Source organism: Lupinus angustifolius, unplaced genomic scaffold (assembly GCF_001865875.1).
Source record: "Lupinus angustifolius cultivar Tanjil unplaced genomic scaffold, LupAngTanjil_v1.0 Scaffold_457, whole genome shotgun sequence".
Taxonomy (NCBI): domain Eukaryota; kingdom Viridiplantae; phylum Streptophyta; class Magnoliopsida; order Fabales; family Fabaceae; genus Lupinus; species Lupinus angustifolius.
The window spans coordinates 85751-110042 of NW_017727847.1; the positions used below are offsets into that span (position 1 = coordinate 85751).

General features: G+C 31.4%; 4 protein-coding genes across 5 annotated transcripts; 3 read left to right on the plus strand and 1 right to left on the minus strand.

Annotated features, from left to right (window-relative positions):
• Positions 1–3592: 3592 nt before the first annotated feature.
• On the plus strand, positions 3593–6954 carry LOC109341406 (succinate dehydrogenase subunit 6, mitochondrial-like). Of its 2 annotated transcripts, none has more exons than XM_019579303.1 (4): positions 3593–3725; positions 4114–4305; positions 6225–6327; positions 6521–6954. In XM_019579303.1, the coding sequence occupies exons 2-4, from the start codon at positions 4129–4131 to the stop codon at positions 6670–6672; spliced, it is 432 nt and encodes a 143-aa protein (XP_019434848.1). In that variant the 5' UTR covers positions 3593–3725; positions 4114–4128; the 3' UTR covers positions 6673–6954. The 2 variants fall into 2 exon arrangements, with proteins under 2 accessions (XP_019434848.1, XP_019434849.1); XM_019579304.1 differs by having other exon boundaries at positions 3616–3725; positions 4123–4305.
• A 2356-nt stretch (positions 6955–9310) lies between these two features.
• LOC109341404 (glucan endo-1,3-beta-glucosidase 14-like) lies at positions 9311–11827 on the minus strand. The gene is made up of 3 exons (XM_019579301.1): positions 11602–11827; positions 10394–11448; positions 9311–10038 (listed from the first exon to the last, which is right to left on the minus strand). Exons 1-3 carry the CDS (start codon positions 11663–11665, stop codon positions 9958–9960), a joined length of 1200 nt encoding a protein of 399 aa, XP_019434846.1. The 5' UTR covers positions 11666–11827; the 3' UTR covers positions 9311–9957.
• Positions 11828–17154: 5327 nt separating this feature from the next.
• On the plus strand, positions 17155–18631 carry LOC109341405 (protein C2-DOMAIN ABA-RELATED 7-like). The gene is made up of 3 exons (XM_019579302.1): positions 17155–17328; positions 17928–18023; positions 18119–18631. The coding sequence occupies exons 1-3, from the start codon at positions 17218–17220 to the stop codon at positions 18422–18424; spliced, it is 513 nt and encodes a 170-aa protein (XP_019434847.1). The 5' UTR covers positions 17155–17217; the 3' UTR covers positions 18425–18631.
• A 960-nt stretch (positions 18632–19591) lies between these two features.
• LOC109341403 (phosphomannomutase/phosphoglucomutase) lies at positions 19592–23760 on the plus strand. The gene is made up of 7 exons (XM_019579300.1): positions 19592–20196; positions 20644–20907; positions 21188–21704; positions 22082–22281; positions 22374–22486; positions 23053–23193; positions 23463–23760. The coding sequence occupies exons 1-7, from the start codon at positions 19654–19656 to the stop codon at positions 23542–23544; spliced, it is 1860 nt and encodes a 619-aa protein (XP_019434845.1). The 5' UTR covers positions 19592–19653; the 3' UTR covers positions 23545–23760.
• Positions 23761–24292: the final 532 nt, after the last annotated feature.

Sequence of the window (24292 nt, forward strand, 5' to 3'; positions counted from 1 at the left end):
TGGATGCACATAACAATGTAATTCACTTTGACATTTCACCGAACACGATATAAGCCACAATAAGTAAGGAGGAAAACAATGATAATATTATTTAGGCATGAAACTTAGGAGAAGGTAGACAGATTATAAACACATGAGGGAGAATTGAAAGAATACATAATATTTCTAAACTGCATAATCTCAAAAACCAAAAACAGGTAGGAAGAGGGAATGATGGAGAATTGAAGGAGAGGAGCAGATGTGCATACCTTACATTAGAATATCTGATAAATGCCATGGAGAGAGAGGAGGCGAACCCAGTGAGAAGAAAAAACGACTAAGAGAGGAAGTAAATCTCAGAAGAAAAATGAAATAAGAAAGGAGTGTGAAATTGGATAATAAAGAGTGAGAAGTTTAGAAGTTTAACATTTAGGTAGTTAATGAGAGATTGTGAGTTACGTGGCATTGTTGGTAAAGTAAATTTAAGTTCAGAATCAGTTACTCCGCCGTTAACCTTGCATTATATAACAACTATATTATTAGATAATTTATATGCATCAGTTTTGTTTTACAATTTAAAATTTGGGTAGAATATGAAAGTTACTTTAGTAATAGAGCAAAGGCCAAAATTGGAATATCAAAATTACTCCATCCATGACAGTTAACAATTGTTTTGCCTTTATATGTTTCTATAAATATTTCTTATATTTAAACTATTTTTTCTTAAATAATATAACATAAAGATGATACATTATATATCAGAAAAAATAAGAATGTCGGTCGGTCGACACGTAGTGCCGATCAACTCGCTAGTATTTTATATTATAAAATTGATACTGACTTAGAAATTTGCGTCTAAGTTTGAATTTTATTGATAACCCAAAATAATTTGTGACAATGAAACAAAAATGAATATTTATTATTATTAAAATAATTTGCTCTCATAATACCAGTGTTATTAAACTTGAATGACCAGTTATTGGTCCAACCACTGGTCAATGAGTCATTGGTCCAACCATTGAGTCAATGGTAGGACCAGTTAACTCGATTTACTAAAAAATTCATAATACTATATAACAATATTTAATAATTGTATACTTTAACTATATAATTGACACAAATAAGTTGAAAATATCATCAAACAATATATAAACTATGATTTAACTACAACAAAAACGTACAATAGGCTCAGCCGGTCTAATCGGTCCGACCATCTGAATCATCAGTTTTAGGATTAAGCTAATTAAGCTAACCCAATTTTGATATAAAACCGGTTAGATGAGGGGCTCAGATTGGTTAGATATCCAGTTCATGGTTGAACCGGTCGGACCGGACGGTTAGAGTCGAGTTTTATAACACTGCATAATACTTTTACAACAAATTTTGAACAAAAAAAAATGCTTATTCAAAATCAAAAGAGCATATAAATTTTATTTTCAAACTCAATTGATCTTGCTTATTGAGTTCAATATATTTTTTGTCAACTTCTTAATGAACTTTATATGGTCTCATATTTTGCTCACTCTAAGCCAAACATTTATTTTATTTATACATCTAATATAATACAATGATAACCTTAATAAATAAAGAGATAATCAAATTGATGAGTATAGTAATATTAGTCAGCATTAACAGACGCCTAATTATAAAAAGAATAAAAGCAATAACAATTTTGTTCCATGAGAGTGAATTTGTTAAGGAGTGTGGAGGAAAGATTACATGTATATGTAAAATAAATTGCAACCAATTATGAGTCATAAGTTGTACACTTGTAACTCCAATAGGAGCAGCTCTCGCTATGGTTTGGCCTTCCATGCCATGTTGAGTACCCTAGCTTCAAGAATTTTATTAAAATGGTGAGAGTTGTGAAAAATAATAATAATCTGGTGAAAGATAAATACTCATCGCATATACTTTTAGAATTTGTATTCGGAAATAGACGCGCATTAAACCTATCACAAATCATACTATTGTATTTTTTACCGAATCACATATATCTTGTATGGAAATTTTATTGGAGTGCAAAATATAACAACTTAGGATTAAATGCAATAGTGTCAAACGTGCGTTAAACATCAAGAGATCCCATAAGGTTTAATCGGTTTAAATAGTTAAAAACCGTCTGTCAAAATGGATGATTTCATATTTAATTAATAATTTTTATCAATAAATATATAATTATATATAAATCTAAAATTTTATATAATTAATAGTTAGAGGAGGGATTCACTTACTCCTCATTTTAGCCATTAATTTTAGGGAAATCCAATTGTTTGAATTAGTGGGTAGATCTAAACGATTTTTTAATAGAATTGATGACTATGATGATGAGCAAGTTTAAAAAACTTACTTTTAGAGTAAGTAGATCCACACTCTAATAATTATATTGGAATAATATTTCTCAATATTTTTTTGGACCGGAGTAAATAAAAAGATTATAGTAGTGTTTCATTCTTTTTAATTTTAAGTAAACCATTGAGTTTACTTCCCGGGTTATTCTGGTTTAACCAGGTTTAACACGGTCAGATTGAAATTTTCCCAGTTCAAAGCAATCCAATTCTCATCAATTAAGACTGCAAATCAAAGTTATTTTCAAGTCCAATCAATGCTCAGGACCACTTAGTTTTGTCTGGTTCTCACAATATTGAATAAATGTAGAATATGTGCTGTAAGTTCATTTTATTGTATATATGGAAAACTTTATTAATTGAGACAGCATTCATTATGACATATTCTACATCTTAGGAGAGATTAATAGCTAACAATCGACCGACATATATCTAAGATCTTAAAAAACTTGAATCAAGGTACTTATATTTTTAACTTTTAAGTGACTTTAGGGTGAATATTTTTCAGTATTATATATACTAGCGTGTCGATCAATACTTCGTACCTATCGACTCGCATTCTTATTTTTTCTGATATGTATCATTTTTGTGTTACATTCTTTAAGGAAAAATACTTTAATATAAGAAATGTAACATAAAACTTAATAGAGACCAAAGATACAAGAAGATTAATCAAATGTAGAATTGAAGAAGAAAAATAAAACTAAGAAAATGCGTGAAAGAATAATAATATATTGCCGAAAAAATAAATGTAATATTTGAAAGTTTATGATGGTTATTAATAGAGAAGTTACAAAAGAATAATTTTGGAATGTGAAAAATTATGTCATGGTAGTTATTTGTAGTTTTGACTTTTATATAGTATAAATATTTATATTTTTTAACTACTAAATTAAGTTATTATTTTATAAAAATATATATAATTACTATAAAAAAACAATTCTAGCATTGTTGTATTATTGTATTTGAAACAATGTTTTTATTATGAAATAATAATTATATCTTTTATTTACAGGTAAACAACACTTTTCCTCAAAAATATAATTTTCCTTCCTTAGTTGTTGGAGACGATTATGACACTATCAAATATATTTATCACCATTTGCAAAAAATTAATTTTTTTTCAGAGTATATAATCACTTACATGAATCTCATATGCTTAATTTTTGAATAGTTCTGAGTGAAGTCTTATTCTAATATCAACATGCTATTGCTATTGTATGTATTAGATATGACACTTTCTTGATATTTCAAAAATAAAAACACGTAGGACGCAGTTAATGGTTCTAAAAAACTGAAGCGTGTGTGTTTGGCTCTCTGACTGCGATTTCATTTCCGAAGCATACCACAAAACCACTCTGCCAGCCTCCCTTCTTCTTCAGCGTTGCTCTTACGACGGTAACACACTCTTCTTCATTTCTTATTACCATCCGATTTTATTTATTTGAAACTTTTATCCATCAATCTGATGATATTAACGACTGCGTTTTGTTTCTGATTTATAACCTTTGATTTGTTATCTCAATGATTTCAATTCCTAAATTATGCCAATTATTTACCTAACCTAATAGGAATTTGATTTTATTAATTTTATGATCAAAAGAGGTTCAACTTTCACTCGGATTATTTTTATGTGCGGACACTGTGAAAATGCAGTGTTTTCGATTTGATTACTGACGTACTGCAAGTATTGGATATTGATTACCATGATTGATTTTAATTGATTCAGTTATCAATGTGTTATAAGAAATTACTACTGAAACCATTGAATTTGATTGTTCATTAGTCACTGCAGTGGGAAATGGCAGAAAACATACCAGGTTCATCGTTTTTGGAAGGTTACAAACAATTTTGGTCACAGAGGTTCTCCTTTTTGAGCAACTATTCGCAGTTCGTCAAGCACGATCAACCCATTCGTTCCTGGTCTAGCTCTGATGTTGAGGAGTTCATTGCTTCTGATCCTGTTCATGGACCCGTTGTAATATTTCTCAACTTTATTATCTCTATTTATGTCCTTTGATGTGGTTTGGGTGTTTTGAACTATTAAACACTAACAAATATATGGACACACTGAATTCCAAAAACTCCGGGATACAAGCATAATTCATAATATCATAATGTTATAGGAAAGGTTCATAATATCATAATGTTGGAGGCCATAAAAATAATTTTTTAATTGGATGCTATGGGGCATGTGTTATTGTGTATTGTATAACAATTGTTGTCTGACATGTGACACAAACCAAAATGGTGTATCCATGCTTTACATGTTTTGAATAACTTTTTGTATTGGTGTTATTTGCATTTTGCCCTCATATAATGCTGCTATAGTTCATGGTTTCTTCACTTTCTTGATTTTTCCCTTCGGGAAAGTCAATCTTGTCTCTCATGATGTTGAGTGTTTGCATCATATCCCAAACTTCTACATAGCCTCCTACGCTTTCCATAAGATTTATGTTTTAGTGTGGGATGCCTGTATAGGTGTTCTTTGCTAATTTTTTATATTTTAGTATTGTTGCTACTCTGTAAAAACTCTTTCATTTTTATTATAACACAGTGTAAAATTCTATAAATCTAGTTTAACATAGCATTACAATGTGTCAATTAAGTAACGAGACTAATGAAGGCATAAAAGCATCAAGTAGTTTGAGATATATGTTTGTGCCATTAGTTTGAAATTTCAACTTCATCCTTCATTCATCAGTCCTGTGTCATTTCTAATGTTGCTGCATTTTGTGTAGCTTATTTAAACTAAGACTGCACACATCAAGACACAGAATTGTACCAGTAACTGAATTGTGCCAGTAACTGAATTGTGCAACTATATATCCGTGTATTATGCAATCTCAGATATGTTTATACGGTTGGCTGTGCTGCATGTCTCTTCAATTGGTTTTGCATCACTCATTTCATAATTCTTTAATATTCAGTATTATTTGCACAACTTATTTAGCAGTTAAAGTCACTGACTAGACAGATAGTCTTTGATGACTTATTATGTTGAATCACTCTCAATTAATGACAAAGGCACTTTAGTTGCATCAGGCATAGATGGATTTAATACTTAACTCCGCTTGCAGTATTGTTAATGAATTCTGAAACTTCCTTTGAAGTTATTAGGATGCTCCATTTATAATCAACTCAACCTTGAGTTGGGATTTAACTTTGTATGTTGAAAGGTTTTGTCCTTTTATAGCTTCTTCCATCAATTGAACATACTTTGGACATCATTATGGTGATCGTTTCTTTCCATCCTCACCAGTTTGTTAGGGACAGAATCATTTCCATGGTTTCTCTTTGGTGTTCAGCACATGGTCTATTAAGGATGTCTATGTTTTGTAGATGCAAAGAGACTGGACAGCTCTGCTATGCTGACTAGTCTTTAGATCTTTCCTTCCTTTGTTTTTATTCTCCGCTTTGTATTGTCTTTGTTGATGATTTCTTATCCCCCGACATTTTGTACTTCTGTCCCTTTCTTTCTCTGATAAATTTTCCTCCTTTATTTAAAGAAAATAATATTTTCACCAGTTATCAGTTTCTCTAATACACATCAGTATAATTCTCACGAGACATGATAGCATATGTGATATCTATCCATGGGATGTGTTGTGATTCTTGTAATCCAAACTTACGAAAGAACTGAACATGTTTTCAACACCAATGATGATCGGCGATCCTCTTGAAATATCTGGTCTCTCTTCTCAAAAGATAAAAATGTATATTGTATAAAATAGAAATCATTAAGGGCTAACCTGACTTTTAGCAAATGACAACAGCTCCAAGTTTCTAATTCCCTGTCTTATCTTTCTGTTTCATATGCATTTTTTTTTTGTGATTTTTAATATAAATAGTTGTTTTCACTTCAAATTAAATGTGACTATCCTTTTCTCCTTTCAGCTGAGAACTGCTAGGGAAGCAGTGCAGTTTGGCCTCACAGGAAGTGCTTTGGGAGCAGTATATACTGCAGGTTTCGCCTGGAAATATTCAAAGAGTTTACATGGTAATCTACTGCCTTTTCATATTGAAACCATTTTCTAAGACACTATGCTTTTGTATAGATCTTAACTTCACTACCTTATTGTATGATATTTTCTATTTTGATGTGATTATTTAAGTTTTCGTCACGCAAGTAGTATGAAAGTATTTAATCTACAATGCTAATCTTTCACGTTTTGTCCTACTATATTGAACAGGTGCTGCACTATCTTTTGTTGCTGGAGGTGTATTTGGGTGGACATTTGGACATGAAGTAGCAAATCATGCATTTCAACTTTACCGGGTAGACACTTTGGCTGCTGAGGCTAAGTTTCTGGAGTGGTGGAAAACTAAGACCCAAGGATATTAAAGCTGTTGGCTTCTGAGTCAAATGCTACTCTTATCATTTCTGGAAAAAATTAAGACAAATTTTCAGCATTGCCAGTGATTGATTTGTGTTCATTGAATAAGTACTTTGTTATGACAGGTTAAGATTTCGAACTAGCATTGATACATCGCCGAAAAACAAATTGCGAGTTTGTGCCATTCCCCCCTCCTACATTGTGTTGTTATTCATTAGTCTGAATTTTGAATGGCTGGGATAGTTCAATAAGCATGTCTAAATAAGAACAATGATAAGAAGTAATATTTTTATCTTTTTCTGGGAAGGATAATTAAGATGAGCACTTCAATACCATAATGAGTTCTTAGGAAGCATAGGATAGTACCGTTTTTATTTTTCTTTCCATGCTTGGGAGCAATGTCAACTAAACAGAGGGAGTTACAGTGAAGATATTGAAAACAAGTTTGCATTTTAAGATAAGAAAAAACAAAATAGAAAATACTTTGCCGCATGGTAGTAATGGTTTATTATATGGTTAGTTTATCATCTACTATTCACATATTAATATGGTAGTAATGGTTTATTATAAGTTTAGTTTATCATCTACTATTCACATATTAATACTAATTTATTTTCTTAGAAAATGTAAAATACATAAATTGTATATAATGTTTTACGGTAGAAAAATTACATCCATTAAACTCAACTAGTAATTCAGTGCTATTGAATCAAGTTGAAAGGTACAAGCTTGGAAATGATCATGCCAATTTTTTCACCGTTGCCCCTTAGAAATTCAGCAAGTCCATGCTGAAGTTCTTGCAGGGTGGTAGATTTTCACCGAATTCTAGGACTACCAGTTCAAGAGGGACTACACAAATAGTAGCGAACACATTATTAGACGAGTGTTGTAATATTAGTGTAGAGATTTTTAGAAGTAATTAACATACAACAGGAAATGCTATATTATTAGTGTAAAAATTTCTTATACTTTAATTATTAAACTAAATTCTTATTACATATAGAATACACAAAATCACCTACGATGACACGATAATAGAGCTACGAAAAGATAGGTTAGCAACTTAGTCTATGAAATGAAAAGGTCCACGCAATAGCATAATGGAATACAACTATCTCATCATAAAGTTCATATAACAGATAATGTTAAAATTGTAGCTCATGAAACTTTTCTTGATTAAAATGGTGAAATGCCAAAATGCTGCCACATCATTTTGTCTGAAGGTTCAGCTCCACAAGAAGATGATGACACAAGTCCTTGGTGGGATTCATTTACAAATTGACCTTCTATTTTATTACCCCAAAAGAAAAAATATATATTATTTTTAATAGGGGTGGTCCAGCTTAAGACTTTCAGGGTTCATGTGGATCACCACGTTCACTAATATCAAAAAGCTAAGCCAATGCCCAATCCCCCTAAGGTCTTATAAGTTTAAGATTTGGTGTCCCCAATCACAGAATTTAAGGCATAAACTTAGAATGGGCAGCATATAATAAAAATTAAAATAATAAATATTAATATTAAAATAATCATAAAATTTAAATATATTTAATTAAATAAGTTATATATTTTATTATTGATGTTTATGCGACTTTATGTTTTGATATTGTGCAATTATAAATTTATTGTCAAGGTTATTGAACACTTCTCACTCAATAAAGTGATTCCACAATCTTTCATCCATGTATCTTCATTCTATCACTCAACCTATTTTCCACATTTTTCATAGTTGAAAAGACTCTATTATTGTGGCAACATGCTAAACGATTGTAACTTTAAAAGAAGATAAGCTAATGAGTAAATAATTTTTCTTTTACTTTCAAACAAATCATATAAATAATTAGTGATTCATTTTAAAGGAAACAAATTCAATATTATTACACATTTTAATGATATAAGTCTCAAGTTTATTATTAAACATCATCAAATTAATTGAACAAAAATCATGTGGATAAAACTTTACAAATTCAATCAATTTTGTCCTAAAGAAAAAATATGTTAGACTCAAAGAAGACAACAAAAAAGCAACAATATATTTATTTCGGATAAACGGTCATGAAATTTTTCAAGTTACATATCATAATAATAAAAATTATCCATGAGAATAACTATTTTTCCATGAAACATGTCATATGTTGTTTGCAAAAAAAAAAACTTTAAACTTATAAAGTTGTTGGTAATATATTACTCATTTGTTTTAAAAAATTCAGGGTGCACAGCTAGAAGAGCATGTAGCATCGTAAGATATGGTTGTCCCTTTAAAACATATGAAAAAAATACAAGTAAAAAGAGAAGGATTTTTTATTAGAAAAGGCCCTTTGGAAAAAAGGGTTGTTGATAACCCTATGATGTCGGTTATTTGGCCAGATAATAAAGCAAGACCGTCCTAGTGTCAGCTTAAGGATAATAAAAGAAACAAACAAAGCCTTAACTTTCTAACACTTTATTAAACTTAGTTATATATAATGAACTTTATACTATACAAAATATAGAGAGAGAAAAATGTAAGAATATTTTATATGTCGTAATTCTATTATTTGCTATTTATGTTTAATGATTATTAACTTTCATAATATCTATAATAGTGTATAAAATTATATATGTACCATATATAGTTCATATAATCTAAAATATAAGATGTGAAAATGAGCAAAAGTGAAAGAATAGCAACCTCATAAATACTTTTATTATATATACAAATAACAAGAGTTATGGATTCCACGTCCTATAATATAAGGTTTTCCCAAGTATCCAATAAGATGAGGCATAAGGCAGACAAGGTTAACCTCAATACTTTTTCCACAAGCACCACCTTCTGTTCTTCTTCTTCTCCTTCTTTATTTGACCAATGAAGCTAATGTTATATAACATCATCAATATACAAATTAGATCTCCTATGACAACTATTTAAAATGAAACTAGCTCTAGAATATATTCTTCTGTAACAATATCTTGCTATAAAAGAATGAGGTGGTGGCTTTTGACCCCTTATCTAACTAAAATAAGCTTTATCTCATGTCATTGCCACATGGTTGTTGCTGGAATGTGACTAATGGTGGGGCTAAGTGGAATGTGACTAATGGTGGGGCTAAGTGGAATGTGCCTTGTCACTTTGCCCTACCCAGATTTTGTTGCTCCATTGTTTATGAAAGTGTGTGGTCTTGATAAATAGGGTACCTTAACTTGAGATTCTTTAAGGGGTCTTTGTTTTGCATCTTGAACAAATGAAAGTCCAAGTTGTTGTTTTTAATATATACACATGAATAATACTCCATAGGATTATAATATCCTTCTCAGAATGAGCCACAAAGTGTTGAAGACAGCAAAAATACAAAAAACCAGTAGAACAAGATTTTGTATTGCTTTGGTGCTGCCTGCATCAAAGTAAACTTTGATTTAGAAAAATAATAATGCAAAAGGATTAGAGAATATAATTTTGTTAGTTATATAGGCACACACATACCTACATAGTACACAACCAATATGGATAAGAGAATATAATTTTGTTATGTTTTTAAATTATCATTTTAATTACTAATCAAATCCTAATTGGTTATGCTTACATAGGTATCTGCCTATACAAATTTTACTATTAAAATATGCTAAATACCTATGCAAACATAGCAAGATATACCTGAAAATATGTTACGTTGATATATACTATACATTTTTGTCTTTCTGTTGTACAAGTTATATGCTAGGTGGAAAAATAAATCACTATGGTTTTACCTTTGTGTTAGTGGCTGAGGAGGTAAGAAAAATTGAAGTGGTTGAAGCTGATTTGGTTGCAAAAGCAGATAACCCTACATTGTAGGTCATACTTTCATCAGGTTCAAAGAGACCATAGTTTCTTTCTGAGGTTGGTCCAGTCTTCATATCTTCATTGAACAATGCAAATAGATAAGCTTCTAACCTCATTCTAGGCCTAAGAGGTGTCCCTTCATTTGCCATTTGTCTTCTCAACAAATTCTTATTATAAGTGGCAGCATTTTGCACTGTTGCACCAGCCTCATTAGGGTCCCCTTTGGAGGGCCAACCAGTCTCAGAAACCCTAACCTCTATCCCATTAAAACCCATTTTAGCAATGGCAAATATAACTGCATCTACCTGAGCATAAAGCATGTTATCATAGTGTAGCTTGGTGTTAGGGTCAACCATTCCTTCGCTAGGATTAAATAATACATAGTTTAAAGAAATTTCACTAGGGGCATCCTTGTAAGCAAAATAAGGATACGCATTGATCCAAAATGGTGCTTTAGTTCTTGACAAGAAGTCCAAAAACTGGTGCATGATCTCAGTGATCTCACTTTTGAAGCTACCAGCTGAAGGAGGGTAAGATTGTTGAAGCACTGATAAGGAACAAGGTGTTGAGACATGGATATTTGAGCCTATTCCTAAATGAGCTAGAGTATTGTGAATGTTCACCAATGCCGGCACAAGAGAATGAATGAGAGAGATATCACCATCACTGAAAATCTCATTCCCTACTTGAATCCCAGTGATTTTTGTGTCTGGTAGGTATGGTTTGATATGATCACTTACCCATTGAAGTGCTTGTTGTGGATCATTTAACTGGCTTAATATTCCATTTTCAATTGTTACAATGACCTCAATATTTGAATTAGCAAAAGCATTCAAAATCTGTGGGCTAGTGTCATAGATTCTTGTTTTTGTAATCTTAAAGTAGCTGAAGAGTTCAAGAACTTTTTCTGGTGGTGGCAAATTGTTTGCTATTTGTCCATAATTGATTCCAAAAGATGCTACATGTCCAAAAAATCCAATACCTGAAATTACAGAATAAGTGAAATATGTTAGTCCTACTCAAAATGATTCAATTGTATAAGTTAGTGGAGCTAAAAGTTACACACCTACGCTAATAAAGTGTAACAACAAAAACATGCATATATGACAAAGAAAAAACAAAACAAACATGGTACCTGAAGAGAGAAAAATTGTCAGAAAAAAATAGCTGAGTCCCATTCTTCTGATAAATGTTACCATTGTGATCACACTAAGATTTGAAGAGTTCCGAAATGGCAAGTTATAGGAAAGATATAGAACTATCTTGTGAAGGGGAATTCCTTTCTTTTCTTGTTTGAAAATTTTGAAGGCAATGAAATGAGAGAAGATTTATATTTGGTTCATTAGATTTGTTGCTTTGGCTTGTCTTAGAAGTAAGGGCTTTTTATAAATGGCTTGGCCTATCCTTATATTTATATTCTTTTGACAAAGTTGTCTCTTTCCAACCAAGACCAACTTCCATTTTCCTTTTGACATAAATAATCTTTAAAAAAATCACTTTCTTCTAACACAAGCAACAAGAAATCCCCACTTGTTGGTTAAATATTAGAGCCGCTTAAGGCATTGCAGTATCCCAAAATTTAAGGTAAGGTGAAATTAGTCGGATAGTGATCACCTATCATATATGATGTCTCATTTCATGTCATAAGCCAATTAGAATGTTTTATTTTATTATTTTAAAATATTAAAATTTTTATTTTATCACATGTTAATATATTATTGGCTAGAGACAGAGAATGAGACATTGTTGAGGACATATGATCTCATCCAACATTAGTTGACCCTTATGATGAGAGATTCCACAACACTAATTTTATACGTATATTAGTGGTAAATAAATTAGTTTACCATTTGTTTTGGTTGAAACTTGTACACCTTAGCTTTTTTGTATATTTAACTAATATTTAGATATATAATGCATGGTTTAAATCGGCAATCTCTAAATATATTAATCATTATCACAATTAATATAAATAATTGATTGATATATAGTATTGTTAATTATTTATGTATTATTGACTTATATAAAAGTATGATCATTTGTATAAAGTGATTTGTAAATTTTGGTTGGCGAATTGAAAAAAATCGTTGGCCCTGAGGAACCGCGTGGCTTGTGCTTTTTTATGGTTAGACTGGTGGTGCTGGAATTGACCCTTTTTGACTTGGCAATGTCTTCCATTATCCATTATGAAAATTTTGAGTCACTTAATTCAATAGTGTAAAACTCTTTGGATATTAAAAAATCATATTATGTTTCAGGTTAAATAATTTCTTTAGTAAGGAAAGAGATTAATCTCTTTCAAATTTCGTAGTCCAGGAATTAAATCATTGACATTTTAATCATATTAGGATCTAACGATCCTTTATATCGCTAGACCAACACCTTCACCATATACTTATTACACATTTTGGTTCGAATGAGCTTATCTCCCGGACAATTATTAAAATTCCTTACTTTTTTTACTTATAAATTAGCAATATCTTCATCAAACTTATTCGTAGGAATATAAAGGAACTACTACACAAATCTTTTGTTGAATAGTCAAATGCTGTCTCTTCTCTATTTTATACATGAATACATCCAATAGAATATAAATATTGATTCTGCGCCAGAGCGAAATTTCATAAAAGATGATTTAGTTTTGTAAAAAAAAATAGCTTTTATTAAAGGAAGCATCGTGGAGAGTGCGACAGGTGTGTACACTGTGCATGCCCTGCATTAAAAGGAAGTTCAAAACAGCACATGTTTATGTTTGCTCAAACACATGCTTCTTTTCAAGGATCTTAAACATCATGATCAGTGGTTTAGGAAATTTTTGCAACCTTTAAAACCAAATGTATGGGCCAAGTCACATGTTAACAACTTCAAGAACTTCACATTGGTCGAACACATCAAAGGGGTTTTGGCATTAGAAGCATGTCAAACACTCTATCTAACCATATATGACATTGATGAAAATATGTTATATCAATTAAAAATTAAATATTTTATTTTTATTTTTACTTCAATATTATTGAGTCATCCTCTATATATATATATATATATCAAACTCGTTTATGTGTGATTGTGTGTTATAAATTTTCAACATTTGTTATTAATACACGTAAAACTTCCTCCGTAGAAGCACGTCAAGCATATGTTATTATGTTTGTTACAAAAGAAAGATGTACCCATGTATGTAGTGTATAAAAATAAATAAATTAAAGGATTTTCCTTCTAAGGTGCTTCTAAAGCAAGAGCACAATATAAACGTGCCAAAAATGAAGTTCTCGAATCCTCATTAAAAAAACTTTACGTGTTTTTCTTGTGTTTTTGTCTTGCTTTGGTTAGTTGGGAATATAATATCTACACTGTACTTGAGTTAAGGTTTCTTGTGATGATTTCCAACCTATTAAAAAAAGGAATGCAACATCTATGTATGGATAGTGTAAAAATTTGTATACAATTAGTAGATTATCCATAATTTATTTTTATTATTTTTATTTAAGAATCAATAGTATTAACTAGGAGGGAGTCATTTACTCTAAGAGAAAAACTTACTCTTCATCATAGTTATTAATTCTATGGACATCTAATGGTTTAGATCTACTCACTAATTAAAATTATTATATTTCTAATATTGATGGCTAGAATGAGAAGTTTGAAAAACTTACTCTTAGAGTAAGTAAATCTAAGTAAATCTCTCTCCTTAATTGATAATGGATGATGTAATAATAGTATAAAAATTCTTACATTAATAGTGTATACATCATTTTCATTTTTAAAAACACAAATTTCATTTAGAGAAAATAAGTATGTATCAATTAAACTTATCACATACAATAAAATATCAATCACACCACATATCCCTTTACAACTTACCCTTGAATATTAGATATGGTAACGGTGTTATAGACATTGATTACTGTGAAGAAGATCTTTGCTCCTGACCTCGACACAACTTTGATGAATACACCAACATCACTAAAAGGAAGAAAAAGAAGAATACTTACGAAGACACTGAAGAATCAAGCTTCAAGATATTCAAGACTTTTAGTCTAAGTCTAAAATAGGTACTTATATCCTATACTCTTGATTATACAATAGTAGTAATGTTCAAACTATTTTTAAAAGAAAATTGAAACACTTTAAAATACTTAAAACAATTTTCAAAAAATAATGTGTAACAGGTTACTTAATCTAAGTAATATGTTACGAGTGTGAGAAAAGAGTTATCCAACTTAAAATTAATCAGAGTAATCCATTACTATCTCTGAGTAACATATTACCAGTGTTATTAAAGTTGAGTAGATTTGAGTAACCGATTACTCAATGCTGTAATCGGTTACTGAGAGCTGTTGCATCAGATTTTCAAATTTAAAGTGAATGAGTTTCAACCCAAAAGACATGGTTTCATTCCAATCAATTCTTATCCTTTCAAATAGACATTTTGACTGATTGGAAAGTCTATATAAAGGCATTAAAACTCACAATCACTACACACAACATATACACAACTCTTATACAAATTTCAAAAACTCTTACACATATTCTGAAATTATTTTCTGCACTTTTGGCAACAAGTTCTTGAACTTTCAAAGTTGATTTTTCTGAAGTTGCTTAAAACGAAAGTGTTTCAAGTTTACAAACTTATAAAGAGCATTATTACTAACTATACAAAAGAGTTGATTGGATTGTAAGTTACATCACTTTCATACTTGTAAAGCAATTTCGCCATTGTTGAACATTCTTCATTATTGTTGCAGAATACTTTCTTTCATGGGGTGTGATAATAAATGAGATTAGAATCACTTGGAAATGTGTTTTCCAAAGGTGAATAAGGATTAAGGAGTGTGTAAGGTACATAGAGCTTTCGGGGTGAGATATTATAATTGTAACTCATAATCTTTAGTGGAAAAATCTCTTGTGCTGCAAGAGTAAGAGTACTGGACATAGCTTTTGGTGGACAAGAAGGTGAACCAGTATAAAAATCCTTGTGTATTCTATTCTCCTTTATCTCTTTTATTTTACTTGTTAATTTTATGCATATATTTTCCACTGCACTTTAACTCTTGATTTTGCATAAAAAGTGACTATTATTTTAAGTCAACTAATTCACTTTCTCTCTTAGTTGCAATCTCAGTCTTACATAGAGCAACCACAATAACGAACAACATTTTTATTCTTATTTGGATCTCACACATTATTTTATAATTTTATGGAATAAGAACAATATCTACTTTTTTCTCACAATCTTAAACAACATTCTTATTCTTATTTGAGTCCCACAACAATTACATTTTTCCCATGATATCTAGCTCTCTCCTCATTTTCTCCTGGGTAAGAACAATAAAGAATCGTTCTTATTTATAAAGACAAAATTTAGAAAATGAGAATGAGTAAGAATATTTTTATTTCATTAAGAACAACATGATTGCTTTTAACTAACCTTCTCATTATTCATAAAAGGCCTTGTCTTATATCACGGGCCAACCCACCTTGTAATTTATCCATGTATATCTATAACAAGTGGAGCCCAAGTCCATGAAGATATCACTATTGATAATCATCTTGGATGTAAACTTCATTTCCACCTAAGGGAAATAGTATTACAAATATATAAACTTTGGCAAAGCATTATATTTTAATTCTATTTTTTTTAATCATTCACAAACAATGTGTAAACTTTTGTACCAAAAAAACATGAAATACTTGATGTAAGAAGCTGAAGAGGCCAACTAATTAAGCAAAAAATGTATCTTGATTTCCTTCATTTCTCTACTCCTCAAAATATGAATAATTGATTAGGCGAAGCATAATTTTCTGGATATTTGCGATCCTGCAATCTTGTAGGGGTAGCAGATACGGAGAGAAAAACGGTAATTGAGGGTCACAAATTCTAGTAGCTGCGAAAATTGAGATGGGCCCATAAAGAATTTTGTGGTTTTTAGACCCTGTAAAATTGAATATGGATCCTATGTTTCAAAAAACACGTGTCCCCAGTCTCTCCAATAGGAAGCACGTCTACCCCACAAAATGTTTCACTTAATATATTATTGTTTATAATTAGTTGAAAAAATATATTAAATTAAAAATTATATATTATATATTTTTATGATAAGTACAAATAGTGATATATGTAATAGTATAGTTTTTAGGATAAAAAATATTCATCTGTCTAGCCAATATTATTAATCAATTAATATAAAATATTAGTTTTTATTTTAGGAATTTTATTTTTATTTAAGTAATATTTTTTTAATTGATTGGGTAAATGAAATGGAGGCATGTTTGGGTACAGCTCATCTATGTACTTAAAATTGATATCGACGTAGTGTCTTTTATTTAGTTTTGTGGGTTTTTAATCACTAAGCTTGAATTAGTTATTATTTTACCAATTGATCAACTGAGTTATCAAATGGTATATGTTTATGTCCACTTACTTTTTCTTTGGTTTGAAGTCTTCTTTGTATTAAATAAACCATAGTTGAAACTTGAAAGAGCTAAAATTCCTACTAAAATATGATTGTCGTTGGTAAATAATAGACAAAAAAAAAATACAAAATAATTAATTCAATTAAAATGACCTTTTCTGGGTTTTTAAGAGTCTATACATATCATTTGTGGAAAAAAACATATTCTCATGTTAACCTATCCCAAAAAATTCACTATCCACGTCCCAAAAGGCATAAAAACTAGAGCGACTTAGTTGAACTTGTTTTTCAGGACAAACACAACACATGAAACTGCGTGCATTATAAGGTGGGTTTCAATGGAAGGTGTTCTAGGTCTTCTCAAACTTCGTATCAAAAGAGGCATTAATCTCGTAGCTAGAGATACTCGTAGCAGTGACCCTTATGTCATTGTTACCATGGCTGAACAGGTTTCAAACTTCATCTTTATTTCCTCTCAATCTTATTTTTATTCAATGAAATTAGTTTGTCTTCAAATCACTCACAATGTATATCAGTTACTTGTATAATCAAACGCCGTAGATAATGAAAATAAAATGGAAAGTGAGGCAATAAAATATAATGAATAAAAAGTTTACTAATTTGAGGCTATTTGAATGAAAATTACACAATAACTTATTGTTATCATCATTGCTATCTTAAATGTTTTTGATCTATTTTAAGGTGTGGGATGGATATGAATCTTTTGTGATCTAATTTGTTATATCTTATTCTTTTAAATTATATCATTATTTCATCTTCAAGTTTTAGGAGTGAATGAAATAGCTAGCCATTATTTATGTTAACAACTTAACATAACCACATCAGGTTGAATCTAAAGTCTTGCTTTTTATTTGTAATAAATGATTATCTCTATGATTAACTTATCATTTCTGTTATGATAAAGATCAATATTTTGTCAATAAATTTAGATAAATGAATATAAAAGAGTTCGAGATCGATGATTTGTCATCCTATCTAGTGAGACTAATAATTGGTTGTTGTTGTATTTAATATGATAATGATGCAGAAACTGAAAACGGATGTTGTGAAAGATAACTGTAATCCTGAGTGGAATGAAGAATTGACTCTATGCATTAGAGATGTTAACATCCCTATACAATTGGTAAGTACTCTAACTACCATGCCTTTAGTAAGTAATGCACCAGAATAGTGTAATGTTAAATTGTTTATAGCTTTGAATTCTGTTTTGTTCTTCAGAAAGTTTGTGACAAAGACACTTTCACTGTGGATGACGAAATGGGCAATGCAGATATAGACATAAAACCATATCTTCATTGTGTGAAGATGGGCTTGACTGATCTCCCAGATGGGCACATTGTCAAGAAGATTCAACCGAACAGGACTAACTGCCTTGCGGAAGAGAGCAGCTGCATATGGAAAAATGGAAAATTGATCCAAGAGATGAGTTTAAGATTGAGAAATGTTAAGTCTGGTGAAGTAATTGTGGAAACTGAGTGGGTTAATCTTCCAGATTCCAAAGGCTTATCAGAGGTTGAGTTTTAGGTGTGCTTGCCTACTTTACATTATGTAGTAGTACTTGTACTGTGACGTTTTCTTTTATTATCATAAGTTGAGATTTCTATGTCACTGGCCTTATCTAGTGGAACATAGAAGCTAGGGAGTTGTGGAGTTATCTAATCTAATCATTAGTATCTGTAATGATGACATGATTTATGAAAGTAATCAAGTATTTTTCTCATTCTGTCTCAATTTTTTTGCCGGAGGAATCTTAAAGATGTAGACGTTTTGTTATAGGCATAAGCTCAAATTATGTAGCAGGGCTTTCATAAATTGATGGCAAGGATTTAACAGTGAGGATTGTTAAAGGCTGGGAGTTTATTCAGTACACCACCAAGGCAAACCAGTATATTTTTAGAGTAATGTTTGAAAATGAAATGCATAAATGAAACTTCTACTATCAGATTAAATGTAAAATTTCTATCATTGAGTGTACTAAATCTGGAACATGCAAGAATAACCCCTTAATTTTTCCTTATCTTCTTCAGAATAAGGCGAATGCACATTAATAAAAATTGTAAAACATTTTTTGTGTGCGTTTATAACATTATGTCTCCATTGTCTAAATTTTCTAGATTCATTACCAAGTAGATATTATATGTTTCTGCAGAAACAGCCAAACAGATAAGACTCCTAACTTGTGTGGTTTTGTGCACTATAACTTAACAGGATATAGCTACTTATAAATTTTACTGAGAGTTTAATATGTGTATCTTGAGGCTTAGAGAACCAATGTTTTCTCTCTATAGAGCAATTTTGATTATGCCTATAAATAAATTATTCTCCTGGTCTTTGCTACAAAACCCAGCACAGAGAAGACTTCAGGTGCTGCTAGCTCCACTTACCATGACTAGTTGTAAAATATGGTCAAATGGTGCTTCAATTGAACTAGCCACAAACATGGTCAATTTTGTTTGATCAATCTAAATGAGTAATGACAAATAACCATAAATTCTGAGCACGTTTTATATGCACAAGTAATATTCAAGGATATGCTAGGAACTCATTTACTTAAAATATCACTTGGGAGTTGGAACTACAGACAAAATAATTGGCATATGGACAAAATAAGAACAAAAATCTTGGGCGTTTTGTAAAGCTTACTTGGAGATTTTTTTTGTTCCTAAGCTATTGGAATTGTAAGGTTATGGTTTAATGCTACTGTGTTTGCCTTATCTATTCAAACAAAGCAAGAGCGCCAAACAAAATACACAATGGCTACTTCTACATCTCCAAACTTCTCAACAAATTTGCAAAACAGTACTTGGAAAACAAACTTCCCTTCTTTTCCAGGAAAGAAATCTTTGCACACCAAACTTGGCTTCTCATTTTCTGTGTCGTTCAATAAATCGATTAATGCGAAATCCTATGGTACTGAAAAGTATGGTGAAGTTGTGGTTGATGAAGAAATGGACAAGATTAGGAGGCTTCAGAATGGTTCAGATGTTAGAGGAGTGGCATTGGAAGGTGAGAAAGGCAGAGCAGTGGACCTTACTCCCCCTGCGGTCGAGGCAATAGCCGAGAGCTTTGGAGAGTGGGTTATCAATGGTTTAGAGAAGCAACAAGGGTACCCTGTAGAGAATGTAAGAGTGTCTCTTGGCCGAGACCCTCGAATTTCAGGAGCGAAGTTGAGTGTCGCAGTCTTTGCAGGTCTTGCGCGAGCTGGTTGCATGGTGTTTAATATGGGACTAGCTACCACACCAGCTTGTTTCATGAGCACATTGTTGCCTCCATTTATCTATGATGCTTCAATAATGGTAGGATGCAGCAAATTTTACATTTTCTATAGTTCTATGACACTTTTAATTGTTATTGTACTTGTTAAGGTAACTCTAATAATACCATTAGAAACAAAATTTAGGATACCAAAATTGATAACATGAAAAATTGCTACTTTCAAAGCATGCTATACTTTGTAACTCATACACTTACAAGTTACAACAAAGAACTAAACTCTGAAACTACAAATTGTTTATCATTATTAATCATGAAAATTCTAGGGTAGGAACTTCATATCATACTCAATATAATCAGCATTGTGCCAAATGCTGTTTTAAGTTGTAGGAAGTTCCTAGCCAAGAACACTCTGATAATCAGAGTGAAAAGGCATAAAGACTATTACATTTAAATTCTTAAAAACAGATGTGATGGTAGTTTTACAATTAAGCCTGATACAAAAACTTCAAATGCATTTTGCGGTGCAGATGACAGCGTCTCATTTACCATACACTCGCAATGGTCTGAAATTTTTTACGAAAAGAGGGGGACTGACTTCAGCAGAGGTAGAGGAAATATGTGAGAAAGCTGCGCGTAAATATGCAAATAGGCTAGCCAAAGTGTCTACCTTGCTTAATGTGCTTCCAACAAAAGTTGATTTCATGAGCACTTATGCAAAGCATCTACGAGAAATCATCAAGGAGAAGGTTAATCATCCTTTGAATTATGACACTCCACTCCAGGGATTTCAGGTTTGTTACATACATTTGTTGTTTGTTAAAAACATAGTTACCAGGTTCACTTGTTAATCTTATGTATTACAGTGTATCAACTTCATCTTAAAGAAAGTCTTGTAATAACAACATAAAAGAAGTAATGAACTGTATGCAAGCTTTCTTCACTGCATTCCTTGAAACTAGGCTTAGTACATTAATCTTTATTGTATTGTAATTGGACCCTTCATCTTCTGTTCTCATTGATAAAGATGACTAAAAAAGTTACACTTCTATTGCAATAAAACGAAAACTACAGATAATACTAAATGCTGGAAACGGCTCAGGAGGATTCTTCACATGGGATGTGTTAGACAAGCTTGGTGCAGACACCTTTGGCTCTCTTCATCTTAAGCCGGATGGAATGTTTCCGAATCACATTCCCAACCCAGAGGACAAAGTTGCGATGGCAGTGACCAGAGCAGCAGTGTTAGAAAACTCTGCTGATCTTGGAATAGTTTTGGATACCGATGTGGACAGGAGTGGCGTGGTTGATAATAAAGGGAACCCGATAAATGGTGATAAGCTTATTGCTCTCATGTCTGCCATTGTACTGAGGGAAAATCCAGGATCAACTATAGTGACTGATGCTCGGACTAGTATGGCACTCACTAGATTCATAACTGATAGAGGAGGCCAGCATTGCTTATATCGCGTTGGATACCGAAATGTCATTGATAAAGGAGTTCAGCTTAACAAGGATGGAATTGAAACACATCTTATGATGGAAACATCTGGTCATGGTGCTCTCAGAGAAAATCACTTCCTTGATGATGGTTAGTTAAAATTTATGCACATTTATTTCAGGAATGGATCGACAAATTAGTCCATGAAATTATTCTTCATTTGCAGTTTAGTTTCTGAATTTAATTATTTTACGAGTTAGTTCTTAAATTTACAAAAGACCATAGCAAGTTAGTCCTTTTTTGTACACAATTGAAAAATTGAAAGCACTAAGTTGATATTTGTTCAATAAATTGAGAGACTAACTATGCACTAATTAAATTCAGGACTAAACTACTAAGTGAATAATAACTTCAATGACTAAGATGCTATTGTACTCATTTTTTTTTTATTTTCTACGTAGAATCTCAGACATGGTATTTGTATATTTTATACACCATGTCACTGATGTAATGGCTTTATGATGAAGGGGCCTACATGGTGCTGAAAGTTATAATCGAAATGGTACGAATGAAGCTTGAGGGATCGGATGAAGGAATTGGTAGTCTCATACAAGATCTTGACGAACCATATGAATCAACAGAACTAAGGATGAATATCATCTCTGAACCAAGATATGCTAAAGCAAAAGGATCCGAGGCCATCGAAACATTTCGAAACTACATTGAGGTATATAGCTACATATCTAAAAGCTAGTAAAATTTCATAATTTGAATACATTGTGTGTATTAAGATGTTTGGTGTTTCTTGTTTTTATATAGGAGGGAAGGCTTAAAGGGTGGGAATTAGACTCATGTGGTGATTGCTGGGTGAGTGAAGGGTGCCTTGTAGATACAAATGACACTCCAGCTGCCATTGATGCTCACATGTACAGGTGCAAATAAGCTAAACCAAATTCTACTAGTTTAACTAGTCTGATTTCATTTGCAATTTAAGTGATCTCTTTATATTTATGAACACATTCTTTAGAGACATGTGATTTTTTACATAATTCACAATGTCTTACAAGTGTCAAAATGTTGATTTGAGTGCTTATACTAGGAAGTTCGTAGCCAAGTACCACTCTGAAAGTCATGGTGAAAAGTACATTTGTTGATGGTTGTATCACAAGTAAATAGATCATGCATTTTGTGGAGCAAATGAAATACTTACTTTCTTAATTTTTACCTTAGACAAACTCACTTTAGAGGAGCTTTTTGATTTTATTTGTTAATGTCTTGCATGTTAACGGAAGCATATTTTTTGTCCCAAAAAGTATATCACTCCATGTGTTACTTCCTGGATTGGTAAAACGTTTAATTGTTACACTTTTAGCTTAAATATATATATTTTTCAACCAATCTCAAGAAGTAACACATGAAATGTCACACTTTTTGGGATAGCAAATATGCTCCCCTTGTTAACTTGTTTATCAAAACTGACTTATTATGGAAAATTCAGGGTGAAAGTATTTGATGATGAACATGGAGAGCATGGTTGGTTTCACATAAGGCAGAGTCTTCACAACCCAAACATTGCATTGAACCTGCAATCATCTATTCAAGGAGGCTGCTGGTCTATGGCAAGAGCTTTTAGAGATGAGTAAGTAATATTGGAGTTCAGATCCTTTCCGGTACTGGAGAGTCCTAGAAAAGAAGATTTTGATAATTTCAAAATTATTTTATTGAAAAATAACTTTAAATCATTACCGTAAAATATTTTTATGTGACATGTATCACAATCTTCATCTATTACTAGACTCTCAAATACGTGAGATGATCTCGATTAGTAATATTGAGACTGTTGTCTTTAAAAGCCATTTATGGAAGCTATACTTTAATTAGCTGATTTAATTTATTTAATCATTGCAGGTTTCTCAAAGCAAGTGGAGTTGATGCATTCCTTGACATTAATCAAGTTGAAAAGTTTGCTGAAAATGGCCCCATAGCCTAATTTGTTTTTTATATTGTTAATGTAGGGAATTTAGGAGTGATCTTACTCCTAATCAGAGATTAAATATTTGTAGCATTTCAATGTGATATTAGTTCACAGTGAATTATGGTATCATAACCTTAAGAAAAAGAAAAGAAAGTATACAACTGCAATTAAGTAGATAATGCAGATAGTATGTTCTTTTGAATAAATGTAACAAAGTTTGTGCATGAGCAAGTATAATTGGTGAAGTGTAATCTCGGCACAGAACTAAGCACACCAATTTTAGGGGCCAACTACTTGCCACCAACGTCTTTTAGTAGCTAATGGCATCTCAAGTTTTATATTTCATTTTTTGTATTAGACACCAATTTTCTATATGATAAGCAGATTGCAAGTTGAGATTTAGCAAAAAAAAAAAATGAAATTTATAAATTATACTTGTGATATATGTTCCTCTTCCATCCCCTCCCTTTCCAATTGCTTCTTTTTCGTTAGTAATATAGTGATATAGTGGTTCAACCGATAATTTACTAATTAAGCCTCATATCAATTAATTATCATTATGCTATGATATAATTTTACTTTGAGTTTAAAATCTCTGCACTAACATTGTAAAGTTTTTTTTACACTGTCATCCACCATTAATTTGTTACTTTTGTTTGAGAGTCAATAGTGGTTAAGAAATCAATAATAAATGATTCAGTGACAGTGTAAAAGATATTTATTAAACTCTTTCACTTTCTTATGTTGTCCTTGACAATTTTTA